The sequence below is a fragment of the Schistocerca americana genome, chromosome 1 (genome assembly GCF_021461395.2).
Source record: "Schistocerca americana isolate TAMUIC-IGC-003095 chromosome 1, iqSchAmer2.1, whole genome shotgun sequence".
NCBI lineage: Eukaryota > Metazoa > Arthropoda > Insecta > Orthoptera > Acrididae > Schistocerca > Schistocerca americana.
Window position 1 is genome coordinate 784,750,286 of NC_060119.1, and position 14,503 is coordinate 784,764,788.

Here is a 14,503-nt window from a genome sequence, read left to right on the forward strand (position 1 = left end):
CAGCATTGAAATCTACAGAAATTTGCGGAAGGGTTGCACTTCTGTCATGTTGAACGATTCTCTTCAGTCACGTTGGCCCCGCTCTTTCCGGATCTTTTTCCGACCGCAGCGATGTTGGAGATTCGATGCTTTACCTGATTCCTGATATTCACGGTACACTCGTGAAATGATCGTAAGGGAAAACCCCACTTCATCGCTACCTCGGAGATGCTGTATCACATCGCTCGTGCGCGGACCATAACACCACAAACTCACTTAAATCTTGATAACCTGCCACTATAGCATAAGTAACCGATCTAACAACTGTACCAGACACTATATAGGCTATATAGGCGTTGTCGATCGCAGCGCCGCATTCTGTATTTGAATAAGCATGCCTATACCAGTTTCTTTGGCGCTTCAGTTCATGTATTTAATTTTGGACAGATCTTTTCCGAAATATTCCATCTGATCAGCAACTCACACCACACAGTAAGATATTTACCCATTGCGGCTTTAAGTTGGTGTAACTGAGTTTCCGTAAGTTCCTCTGAAGTGTTTTGTTTGGATGCCACTTTTCTATACTAAGCTGTTGCAGAGCTCCTTAAACTCAGAATCTCATTTTTCATCATCCAAATATTCATTCTGGATATCCAGTTTGTGAACTCCTTAGAAAATATTTAACTTTGTACTTCAAACTGTTCTTTTATTTTGATCTCTTGTTCGGCAACCAAAATATCCATCCCAGTGGATGTCTCCTGAACTACATCCATTAAGGAAGACTGTGCTGAACATATCTCTCCTACTTCATCCGTCAGTTTCGTAAATGCGTCAGGTAAGCCTTTCTGAGCAGTTTTTAATTCCAAAATTTCGAATTTGAAGGCGTCCTGTTTTGACAACAACTCCGTCAGCATAGATGAAATTTCGCTGATATGATTTAAGCTGGTGCACATAATAGTAACCGTTACTTCCAATTCTCTAAACAATTACGCTAATGGATCTACAAGTTGACTTGTCTAGGCTACAGTTTCGTAACCGTCAGCACGGTTTCATTCGGCTGATCGACAGTTTTTCCCCATCGGCGTGCAAATCGACATCACTGTATTTAACTGATTCCATAATTGATTGATTCGCTATTTTTACCATACTACGACATAACTAATAGTAATACTTCCCCCAAAATTTTCACATTTTCACTACAACACTAGCAATGAACTATCGTTGCAGATTTTGTAAGTCAAAGTCCAAGGATTCAACAACAAAACGGCAGAAAATAAAAAATGATCTTGCCTACATTAGTAGCCCAACGCACTAAGTCAGCCATCTTGTTCACAGTGTGTGTGACAATTTCGTAATTGAATACAGGAATGAAACTAGACGTAATTCTAAGTGTTGAACTTTGGATCAGCCTAGCAGAGCTGCGTAGTGACACGAAAAATATAATCCAGTAATAAACAACACTCTTATTATTGTTCATTTCCGACGAAACATCATTCGTTGTATCGATACGTTTGGTAGAAGAACAGAAAATATATGATGAGGCTAGAAAGCAGTAGGCACCAATGGGTAGACTTCTGCTCTTTTAGCCGTTGCTTGACGGCTGGCGCTCTTGTATGGCATTCAATATACCTTTAAAGACTTTGAATTTCACTTTCTTGAACACGCTGGAGAATCCTATCGTACTAGAGCAGAATTAAATACGTCTACGTCTGAGCTACAATACAGCGAAAGATGAGCGAAATCGGTTACAGGTTGGATGTATCCATTCTCTGTTGCACTTTCAGTGAAAACCGAGTATTTTCTTTTGTTTCTTCTTTTTTCATTCCAAAGCTATGTCTGTTTTTGAATGATACAACAAGTAGCTCGCCTCAAACCCCAACTCCACCTTATCAGTTAGAACCTCACCAAATTCATTTTCTCTAGGGAACCAAAAATGCCACCGCTTCTGATTGACAGTTCTTTCTGCTACATCCACCTCGCTACCCAGCAGACTCGACTCTTTCTCTTTTGAATTTTTCGCTAACTCAAATTCCCATATAACTTTTCCTTGCACATCAGATGCGACGATAAGTACTTTGTCTCATTTTTCTGTTTCTTGAATTTTCCTAAGTCCATGCGTTAGTTTTTCTTTTCTTTCTAGTTTCCCGCCGCATAAAGACGAAAATCTTTAATATCCGTAAGATTAATCCAAACTGTTCACAAACGATCAGGGTCCGACATGCATGTCGACCACCTTATCACACAAGGTCTTACCAAGACCATCATATGCAGTAAATCACATGACATAAATACGTTTGTACAGAAAGAAAACACTCGGAAATTAAGTGTCTGTATAGCGACGTACTATCAGGTGAGGTGGCAAAAGTCATAGGACAGCGATATACACATATATAGATGGCATTGATACCGCGTACACAAGGTATAAAAGGGCGGTGCATCGACGGAGTTTCATTTGCACTCAGCGATTCATGCGAAAAGTTTTCCGGTTGATCATGGCTGCACGACGGTAAGTAACAGACTTTGAACGCAGAATAGTAATTGGATCTAAACGCGTGGGACATTCCATTTCGGAAATCGTTACGGAATTCAATATTCCGAGATCCGCAGTGACGAGAGTGTACCGAGAATACCAAATGTCAGGCATTACCTCTCACCAAGAGCCGGCCAGTGTGGCCACGCGGTTAAAGGCGCTTCAGTCTGGAACCGCGCGACCGCTACGGTCGCAGGTTCGAATCCTGCCTCGGGCACGAATGTGTGTGATGTCCTTAGGTTAGTTAGGTTTAAGTAGTTCTAAGTTCTAGGGGACGGATGACCTCAGATGTTAAGTCCCATAGTGCTCAGAGCCATTTTTTTCTCACGAAGAACAACGCAGTTGCTACGACCTTCATTTAACCACCAACAGCAGCAGCGAGTTCATGGAGTTGTCAGTATGAACATACAAGCAACACTCCATAAAATAATCGTAGAAGTCAGTCTGTGTCACACGACTAAGGTATCCGTTAGGACAGTGCTGCAGAGGTGAGCGCCTTTGCTGACAGGGCGACGTTGCCTGCAGCGCCTCTCCTGGGCTCGTGACCATATCGATTTGACCCTAGAAGACTTCAAAACCATAGGCTGGTCAGATTAGTCCCGATTTCAGATGCTAAGAGCTGATGCAAGGGCTCAAGTATGTCACAAACCACGGGAGGAGGAGATAGAGAAGATAGAGAAGATCCAAAGAAGAGCGGCGCGTTTCGTCACTGGGTTATTTGGTAACCGTGATAGCGTTACGGAGATGTTTAATAAACTCAAGTGGCAGACTCTGCAAGAGAGGCGCTCTGCATCGCGGTGTAGCTTGCTCGCCAGGTTTCGAGAGGGTGCGTTTCTGGATGAGGTATCGAATATATTGCTTCCCCCTACTTATACTTCCCGAGGAGATCACGAATGTAAAATTAGAGAGATTAGAGCGCGCACGGAGGCTTTCAGACAGTCGTTCTTCCCGCGAACCATACGCGACTGGAACAGGAAAGGGAGGTAATGACAGTGGCACGTAAAGTGCCCTCCGCCACACACCGTTGGGTGGCTTGCGGAGTATCAATGTAGATGAATGTAGATGTAGATGTAGAACCCAGAGACCCAGGTTGTGAAACAGGCACTGTGGAAGCAGGTGGTGGCTCGATAATGTTGTAGGCCGTGTTTACATGGAATGGACTGTGTCCTCTGGTCCAACTAAACCGAACATTGACTGTACAGTAAATGGTTGTGTTCGTCTACCTGGGAAACATTTTCAGTCACTCATGGACTTCATCTTGCCAAACAACGATGAAACTTTTGTGGATGACAATGCACCATGTCATCAGACCACAACTGCTCACAACAGTTTTGTAGAACATTTGGATAATTCGAGGGTCCGACATGAATCCTACCGAACGTTTATGGGACATAATCAAGAGGTCAGTTCGTACACAAATTACTGCAGCGGCAACACCTCTGCAATTATGGTCGGCTATAGAGGCAGCATGGCTGGATCTTCCTGCAGGAGACTTCCAACGACTTGTTGAGTCCATGCCACGTCGAGCTGCAGCACTAGGCCGGGCAAAAGGAGGTCCACCATTATATTAGAGAGTATCCCATAGCTTTTGTCACCACAATATACACTCCTGGAAATGGAAAAAAGAACACATTGACACCGGTGTGTCAGACCCACCACACTTGCTCCGGACACTGCGAGAGGGCTGTACAAGCAATGATCACACGCACGGCACAGCGGACATACCAGGAACCGCGGTGTTGGCCGTCGAATGGCGCTAGCTGCGCAGCATTTGTGCACCGCCGCCGTCAGTGTCAGCCAGTTTGCCGTGGCATACGGAGCTCCATCGCAGTCTTTAACACTGGTAGCATGCCGCGACAGCGTGGACGTGAACCGTATGTGCAGTTGACGGACTTTGAGCGAGGGCGTATAGTGGGCATGCGGGAGGCCGGGTGGACGTACCGCCGAATTGCTCAACACGTGGGGCGTGAGGTCTCCACAGTACATCGATGTTGTCGCCAGTGGTCGGCGGAAGGTGCACGTGCCCGTCGACCTGGGACCGGACCGCAGCGACGCACGGATGCACGCCAAGACCGTAGGATCCTACGCAGTGCCGTAGGGGACCGCACCGCCACTTCCCAGCAAATTAGGGACACTGTTACTCCTGGGGTATCGGCGAGGACCATTCGCAACCGTCTCCATGAAGCTGGGCTGCGGTCCCGCACACCGTTAGGCCGTCTTCCGCTCACGCCCCAACATCGTGCAGCCCGCCTCCAGTGGTGTCGCGACAGGCGTGAATGGAGGGACGAATGGAGACGTGTCGTCTTCAGCGATGAGAGTCGCTTCTGCCTTGGTGCCAATGATGGTCGTATGCGTGTTTGGCGCCGTGCAGGTGAGCGCCACAATCAGGACTGCATACGACCGAGGCACACAGGGCCAACACCCGGCATCATGGTGTGGGGAGCGATCTCCTACACTGGCCGTACACCACTAGTGATCGTCGAGGGGACACTGAATAGTGCACGGTACATCCAAACCGTCATCGAACCCATCGTTCTACCATTCCTAGACCGGCAAGGGAACTTGCTGTTCCAACAGGACAATGCACGTCCGCATGTATCCCGTGCCACCCAACGTGCTCTAGAAGGTGTAAGTCAACTACCCTGGCCAGCAAGATCTCCGGATCTGTCCCCCATTGAGCATGTTTGGGACTGGATGAAGCGTCGTCTCACGCGGTCTGCACGTCCAGCACGAACGCTGGTCCAACTGAGGCGCCAGGTGGAAATGGCATGGCAAGCCGTTCCACAGGACTACATCCAGCATCTCTACGATCGTCTCCATGGGAGAATAGCAGCCTGCATTGCTGCGAAACGTGGATATACACTGTACTAGTGCCGACATTGTGCATGCTCTGTTGCCTGTGTCTATGTGCCTGTGGTTCTGTCAGTGTGATCATGTGATGTATCTGACCCCAGGAATGTGTCAATAAAGTTTCCGCTTCCTGGGACAATGAATTCACGGTGTTCTTATTTCAATTTCCAGGAGTGTATATCATATGCGCCCGCCCGGCTGGCCGTGCGGTCTAACGCACGGCTTTCCGGACGGGGTAGGAGCGCCTGGTCCCCGGCACGAATCCGCCCGGCTGATTTGTATCGAGGTCCAGTGAACCGGCCAGTCTGTGGATGGTTTTTAGGCGGTTTTCATCTGCCTCGGCAAATGCGGGCTGGTTCCCCTTATTCCGCCTCAGTTACACTATATCGGCGACTGCTGCGCAAACAAGTTCTCCACGTACGCGTACACCACCATTACCCTACCACGCAAACACAGGGGTTACACTCGTCTGGTGTGAGATGTTCCCTGGGGGGTCCGCCGGCGGCCGAACCGCACAATAACCCTGGGTTCGGTGTGGGGCGGCGGAGGGTTGAAGTGGACTGCGGTAGTCATCGTGGGGTTATGGACCATTGCGGCTGCGGCGGGGACGGAGCCTCTCCGTCGTTTCTAGGACCCCGGTTAACATACAATAAAATACAATATATCATATGAATATCTGTCTTAAGGAATATCAAGTAGTTAGTTAATCATGTATTAGCTGGACCTCTTTGGCCATATATCACTATGAGTGTGGGCTGAGTCAATTTATATACTGTTAAATTAATTTTCATTTTAAATATGTATTCTTATCATTTACACAACAGGTAAAAATATTTACTTAACTAACAAAACTAACGTGTAGTTATCTAGCAGTTCTAAACTACATGTTTCTAATCAAACAAATATTTCAGAAGCGCATAATGAGGATAAAGGCTGTCACTTTTACATGCGATGCGGTAGGTAACTAGAGAGAAAGGAGCTGATGACAACATTTCCTATGTAAACATACCAATCTGAGACCAGTGCTAATGTAAACGCGAGGTGATGCAGTGCTAAGACAGTGCTGAGACACATTCGCGAGCAAGCAGAAAAGGAAACTGAAGAGAACTTAGAGAAGGGTATTAAAGTTCAAGGAGAAGAAAATAGACTTCAGTATTTCGCGATGACTTTTTAATCCTGTCAGAGGCGACAATGCTTTGAACATCTGTTTGAAAGGAATGGAAAGTGCCTTGAAAAACGGTCGTAAGATGAACGTAAATAAAAGTAAAACTAGTGTGACAGAGTGTACTTCAATTAAATCAGGCGATGTTGTGAGGATAAAATTAGGAAACGAGATACTATCATATCTGAACATTATGAAGCGGTAGAGCTGCCGATTTCCATTTAATCAGTTACAAAAGTGCAAACGGTTGGCATAATCATGTGGTTCTAAATGGTGAACTTTCTGCATATGAAAAGGATACAGTCCATTCTCATAAAGAATTCTGCATACCTTAGATTGTGAAACGTTCAATCGAGTATCTAGGCGTCTTGTACTTCAACGAGAACTGCGCTCTACTGAATGAAGCATGTTTTCCTCTTCTTGAACGTCACGCTGTCTTTTGGAGTGAATACGAATACTGGGAAGAATACCGGTTCCTAGCAGTGTTCGATATGTTCCACTGAATGTTTTGGCACTCGGAATCCTACGATTAGGATACCGACAGTGGTATTCGGCAACAGCAGCTTTCACATTACCATCTCAGAAGCCCAAAATGTACACCATATCTCCATACTCCTGCGATGAAAACTTGTACGGCATCGCAAAGTGTACTGTACACTGGAGACAATAACAGTAAACAGTGACTGCAGTATCAACAACGCGGTTGATATACAAAATGTGCCACTCGCTGCACTTGTCTACCTAAGACTGATCGCGTGTTCTGTGAACACGAGTGTAGCGCTCCATATACCGTGGCATGTTTCTTAACGCTGTTGCAGCTCCTTAATTATGGATCCGATAACATTACTATACTTACATTTTTTGTTGCAAATACCTGAGGAATAACCTCCAGCAACCGGGGCAAAACCTCGTGAATCACCCTGAGCCGTGGCGGCTCATATCGATAGTGCCACTCTGATGGTTTATCCTTCCTGTCACGGTCAGGGCGGTAAGCAGCGCCCTCTGGGTCCTACGCGAGGAGTAACGAGGCGAGGTCCTGTGGAGGGTGTGCTCCGGGACGTGGTGGAAGACGGTTGTCGGGTTGATGCAGCGAGTGTAGCACCGGACCTATCGCATGGAGATAGACAAGTTGGTTCTGAACGGGAGGCGCCGTAGCAAGCAGCGGGAAGCGGGCGTCCTGTAATTTGTGTGATGGAGTAACGATTTATGCATTGGATGTCCCAGTGGTTCCCGAGAGTTGCGGTGGCTGCTTTCGGAGAAGAGAATTGGTAAGAGCTTGTGTCTACGCTCTTTTCCGTACGATGTTGCTGCCTACCGTTATAAACGGGTGAAAATCAGGCGCTTGTATTGACTGTACGGGAACTGGTGATGTAAAATTACATTTGTGATTGAGTCTCACTTGTACCGTGACAATTTAGAGGCGAAAACTGTGGTGGTTTCATTAGGTCTGGTTCTTTGCTGTGCAACTAAGGGAGTCAGTTATTTGGGGTAACTGAGGGAGCACCATTATGTTGGTCTAAGTGATACGTTCTGCACGTTTTGTCTATGTCTCTGCGAATCGAAATCGTGGGGGAGTACAAGTGTGAGTAATTTGCTATTGTATTGATGGTTATGTTGTAAAGACTGTTCTCTGGTGTGTTAAATCACGCGCTGATTTGTAGCCAATCTAAGCAGAAGTTACCATTGCTACTTGCTTACGTGCTACTGTCCTTATGATTGGCGTTGTTTGTCTTTTGATTGTGGGTGTGCTCACGTTTAAAAACAAAATAATAATTACGGCTACTATTCATAAGGGTTGTCTAGTAAGGTAATTGCTTAAGTTTTTATCATATGCTGGTCTGTTTGCCTATCACATTGGCTTTCTATGCAGTAAATGAAGGAATGTGTATGGTGTTTCAAGATTGTAGGCTGACTAGTATTTGAACTGGTGTTGAAGTTAAGGGCGAGATCAGCATCCCGCAAACCCACACGCTGCGCGTGGTTAAATGTTCTGCTACTGGGGAGCCGGCTCTCTGTTCTTGGATTTTGTAAGGATACGTGATGAGTGCATCGCTGTAGTTTTTCGCGTGCTAAATTGCAGGGTGTTAGTGCCGTCCTAGGGCTAGACTTGTGCTGTATGTTATGTTGAAAGGGAATTAACTGTACCAAACTTAAGAGCGCTTTTAGTTTGTTTTAGGTCTGTACATGGAACGATGTTGATATTTTGTCGGTTGTGGCAATAACTTCCTGTGTGGGGAGATCCTCTGAGGGACTTGTATTGTACTGTTGCAGTGCAGTCCATCTGAAACGTGCTACTTAAAACTTGGGACTGCAGCTCTCTGATGTTCTATATTACTGTTTAATCTTAAGTGTCTTGGAAGTAATATGGTTGTTGAGGATTATGTAATTAATTTTGATCGCTGGTTCCTTAAAGGAAGTATTTCGTTTTAAAATATGTGCTCGGTCAGAGCCTATTTAAATATGATTTTAACTCATCATTCAAATTTTCTAGTCTTGCTTTCTTAAAAGGCTTTCAGTTAAATGATTGCTATTTGGCTGTTTAAATGTTTGAGTGACTTAACGGAAAAGAATATTATTTTGTAATTTGTACTGATTGTTCCTTTTGGGTAATACCTGACTTATGTGTTCAATAAATGAGTGTCTAGTCAATGGTGATGCACTGTTCTATTGCTAGCCTACCCCTTCCACTCCACAGCTTATTGAGCTGCTTTGTGTCGAAATTGTGTTCAGAACACCCCTCGGACCTGACACCTCACACCCTACTGAATATATACAGCAGTACACACACACACATACATAATTATATATATATATATATATATATATATATATATATATATATATATATATATATGAAGGCATAAATGACAGCACAAAAGAGTATACAAAATTCTGATTGATAATTGCAAGAATAGTTTCCCTGAAAAAGGAATGATATGTTTACTACATCCTAAATATAATGCTTTGGCCTGTATTACTAAATTAAATTAATTTAATCACAAGTCATAAAATGATTGTTACTTGAAATTAAGTATTTAAAGCACATCAACGTATCAATCAACAGATCAAGCCTTTATTCCGTGTAGTTAACGTTTAAATATGACTGAGAAGCAACTAAGTAAAGACGCATCGTCATGTGACAAAGCGCACTAATTTTTAGTGCAGTTAGTTCCAAATCGCAAATCCAAATTCGTTACCTTTAGGAAAACAAGTTTTAAGTCACCCATCCGTGGCTGGTAAAACTCCATTTATTGCAATCAAGGATATCGTAATTCCGAGAAACCTGACACACATTTACATGCCTGCTTCTGAAGCACTTTATAGCTGGCGTTTTCACTGCTTACTTGTGTACAGTCAGAGTGATAAAAACGTTTCATAGTTCCTACACAAATCCTACGTGAAGTAGTAACAGATATAAGCATTCCTTTCACTAAAGCATTCACGAAACAGTTAATGTAGTTTGTGGCTCTCCTTCTCGAACACTAATTCACATGGACTGGACAAATAGTCTTTGACCGCAAATTTTTTCTTTTGCTTTATGACCAAGTCATTTGAGATTGTTTATCATTCAGTTTCATTATGTTTTATTGCTTTTGATGGTGCCGTTCGTAGCTGCAAGTCTTTATGTTTTATATACTACTTTAACAAGACATGTACGTTTCAGCTGCCTGTCATGTTATTTAATTTTATGCTACTTCGAGTACTATAGTATATCAGGTAATCCTTCTATTGCTACTTATGCAAATTTTTTCGTCTTTCCTGGGCAAATCTTATGACCGGTCCTAAAAAAAAGAAAAATTTAGTAATTAGAGACTCTTTCAAATTTTAAAAATGTATACTTTGGGTTGGTGTGCCCTTCACTGTGATTATGTCACATTCCATCAAAATAATCTTTTCTGTACATGTCACGCTGACATTGTGTGTGCTAAAGCATTACGTACGACAACTGCCTTATTAGATAAAATGGACAAACAGGCAGAAGCTTATGGACGACATTTAAAGAACATCTGAATTTATCTAATTCCAAGTCAAACTTAAGTAACCATTTGCAAAATAATTTAAAAATTCTTCATCGGGAAAGCTAGAGGCAACATTCTCGAAGAGATCGTGATATTAAGATGCAAAAAGCATCTCTCAGTTCGTACTCTCAACGGGAAACTAGAGTAGCGCCATCCCAATATTGCAGCAGACTTCGACTTCTTAAATAAAATAGCTTAGTACATGTAGGCTATTCCCTATTTTAAACCAATTTTTACATGTTTATTTGGCATTCTTCCCTGAAATCACAATTCTTCCCTCTGCCATTTCCGTGTTTGACCTCTGGAATTGTGGATCATTATGAGACTCACACATTACTATTTATGTAATTTCAATTCATAAAGAAGTTCATTGATAAAGTCCTTCATAATTCCTTTTATTTTTAAATTTCGTTCCACTAGGCATGGTTGCCCCCTTACTTTGAAAATCAAATAACAAGTGTATCTTAAGTCTAACTTCCACATTTAAAATTGTTTGTAAAGAAGCTAGCCAACTTCCCCTGCCACTGTTTTCGACGCAGTTCCTATGCCGCCTCTTGCTGCACACGTTCTGAAGCGCATGCGCCAGTTTCTCTTACCAGCGCCGGCGCCGGTCCAGCGCAGTTCTTCTAGGTGGTCAATGCTTGGTTGTTGTTGTCACGACGATGTTACGCCTATGGTACGTCCATATAATGTTTTAATTTTTCCTTTCTCCGGTATTTCTTTTGTTAAATGTTGGCCTACTTTGTAAGCAGCATTTTTTTCCAGATTGGACCTACATTACCCTGTCGTGTAGTTATACAGGCTTCATTCTACCATGTGAGTGCAGGTTTCGATTCCTACACATCATTTCTTTTATATCAGGTTACTTTCCATTCGGAAAGCGGTTGACTCAGCGACAGTTATATTGACTTGTAAACTATAGATTGCAGCAATCAGTCGTCCTTTTTAAATTTTAATATGCATATTCAGATTTCGGCTAGAAGCTAGCCATTCTCAATGCACTATTATTTTCGCTCAATGCATGTAAGTCTCTGTTGATTGGGCTTCACCCATAGTTCATTTAATGCATATTAAAATTTAAAAAGGACGACTGATTGCTGCAATCTATAATTTACATTTATTTTATACTTTTTCAGTCCATCTGGTTTACCAGTTATTCTAGATGTACTGTATTGGGGTGATGTTCCCTGTTTTCTACCGTATTTTAAATTGGAGTGCGTACCTCTTGACGGTTGAACACTTTTATCACAAATGGACAAAGAATGTTGGGTCAACTACAGGTTATCGTTTGAAATAACTTATGGAATAAATGTGAGTTTATAATTTTGCTATATAGTTACGCGTGTATTCAACTACATTTTAACCGAAACAGGATCTTTATGTGTTTTGCTCTTGTTTATCTACAGGTGAATCCCTGACGGTGTGGGTCTAAAGCTGCGAAACTAGTTGGATAATAAATAAATATTCATCATAAGTTGAAGCAGATCATTTTCATCATGGTATGTGACACTAAAACATGAGTGAAGATATTGTAAATGGATCTCGCAAATACAGTTTTTAGTTAAAACGCACAACAAAAGACAAGGATTATATGCACAACACAGACCGAACTAAGTACTAATACGCTAATATTTTTATCGTGTATTCTTCTTCTTAAAATGGATCTCGCAAATACAGTTTTTTGTTAAAACGCACAACAAAAGACAAGGATTATATGCACAACACAGACCGAATTAAGTACTAATACGCTAATATTTTTTATCGTGTATTCTACTTTTTAAAAAACGTAAAAAGCTGATCATCATTTGCAAAACTAATAGGAATGGCGAATGCTTTACCTGTATGCAGCTGAAATAATGCTATGTAGCTTCCAGTCACCAGATAGCAACATCTTTAAAAATGCAAACAGCTCTACATGTGTAATGTTGAGTATACAGTCACATAAACATAATAAATTTTATAGAGCAAACGTTTGGCAGATATATTTGAGCACGCAATGTTGTTACGTTACACGAAGCGAAGTGGCGCGGTGGCTAGCACACTGGACTCGCGTTCGGGAGGACGACTGTTCAATCCCGAGTCCGGCGATCCTGATTTAGGTTTTCCGTGATTTCCCTAAATCACTCCAGGCAAATGCCAGGATGGTTCGTTTGAAGGGGCACGGCCTACTTCCTTGCTCGTCCTTCCCTAATCCGCTGAGACCGGTGACCTCGCTGTTTGCTCTCTTCCCCCAAACAAAGCTGGCCATTGTGGCCGAGCGGTTCTAGTCGCTTCAGACCGGACTCGCGCGACCGCTACGGTCGCAGGTTCGAAACTTGGATGAGTGTGATGTCCTTAGGTTAGTTATGTTTAAGTAGTTCTAAGTTCTAGGGGACTGTTGACCTCAGATGTTAAGTCCCATAGTGCTCAGAGCCACTTGAACCATTTTGAACCCCCAAACAACCCCCCCCCCCCCTGTTACGTTACATATAACAAAAAAATTGGCTCTGAGCACTATGGGACTTAACATCTGAGGTCATCACTCCCCTAGAACTTAGAACTACTTAAACCTAACTAATCTAAGGACACCACACACATACATGCCCGAGGCAGGATTCGAACCTGCGACCGTAGTGGTCGCGCGGTTCCAGACTGAAGCGCCTAGAACCTCTAGACCACACCGGTCGGCATATTAACACATAACTCAAATTTTCGTACTAGGAAATCCGTTCTGAAAGTATTTGTTTTGGTCGCAGACTTACGTTGAAGTGTAACGTGGTCGATAAACGGTAGAGAAAAGAAGAAAATTGATGTTGTGGTCTGTGGTGTTACTGAATAATGCTGACGATTGGATGGGTAGATCCAGTAACGAATGAAGAAGTGGTGAATGAAATTAGAAGGAAAGAGATTTTGACTAAAAGAAGGGATATGTTGATGGGACCCATTCTAAGGCATCAAGAAACCGCTAATTTGGTAATAGAAAGAATTATTGGGATGGAAATTGGGGAGGGAGATTTGAATACAGTAAGAGGTTTCAAACGAATGTTGGGCGAGGTACTAGCTGTGCACGTACGAAAAGTCAGACTATAGTGGACAGTTGGATCAAACAAACATTCTGACTCATGACAACAACGTCGCTGCAGTGAAGTGTGTCAGTGGCTGCTTGCAGACGCCGATAGGAGAGGGGACTGAAGAAAGTGCGGCAACCATAAACAGCAGACGCAACAGTTGTTGAGTGTGTGGTGTGGTCCACTTTCCCCGCGAGGCCGGCCGTAACCGTGGTGACGCAACAGCTACGGAGAAAGGGAAAGGGGAAGGCGAAGGGAAAGGCGCGAAAGCAGAGTGTGTGAAGCAGGCCCTGGTGCTGCGGTGGCGGTGGCGGTGGCGGTGGAGGTGGAGCAGACGGGCGCAGTGGACATTAGGCCGGCGGCTGGGGACAGCGATGGACGACATAGCCGAGGGGAAGGCGCTGTCACGGCCGCGGCTGCTGCAGCTTCCCTTCCTCCTGCTGCTGCTAGCGCCTGCCGCTGGCGAGGAGCTGTCCGCCGAGGAAGGTGAGTCTCGGTCAAGGCCGCAGTGGTTGCGTGTGTGTACTCACTTCGGGGAAATCCATACGTGGGCGTGGCTTCACCGGACAGCCTTCCAGACGTTGTTAAGAAGTGAATAACATATTCCGGGACTGGCTAAGAAAGGTCATAGATCTGCTGCGGCTTAAGAGCTATTACATTACTCAACAATGTTTTTAGAAATTGTTACGAAATAATACAATTTAATTTGGTGCTTATTTCATCTATATTGTGAAATTGGAATTTCTCCCGGCGTGTAAAGTGGTCTAGAGAGTTCTTTCTGGCGTATAAAGTGTTCTGATAACCTACGAGAGTGCAGCCTGGTGAAGTCTTCAGCTATCGCTGACATTTTGACAGTTGTACACGCAATCACTTTCAAGGCACGAGTGCAGTCAGAGAGCACAGTTCTAGGAAATTT

At 43.8% G+C, this 14,503-nt stretch overlaps 1 protein-coding gene across 1 annotated transcript in view; it reads left to right on the forward strand.

Moving 5' to 3' along the window:
* The first annotated feature begins 13,957 nt into the window (after positions 1 to 13,957).
* The window catches only part of LOC124594223, an 84,721-nt gene continuing 84,175 nt past the window's right edge, over positions 13,958 to 14,503 (forward strand). The window contains exon 1 of the mRNA XM_047132589.1: positions 13,958 to 14,073. Coding sequence (XP_046988545.1) covers positions 13,962 to 14,073 — 112 coding nt within the window. The 5' untranslated portion in view covers positions 13,958 to 13,961. The remainder of the gene's footprint in view (positions 14,074 to 14,503) is intronic.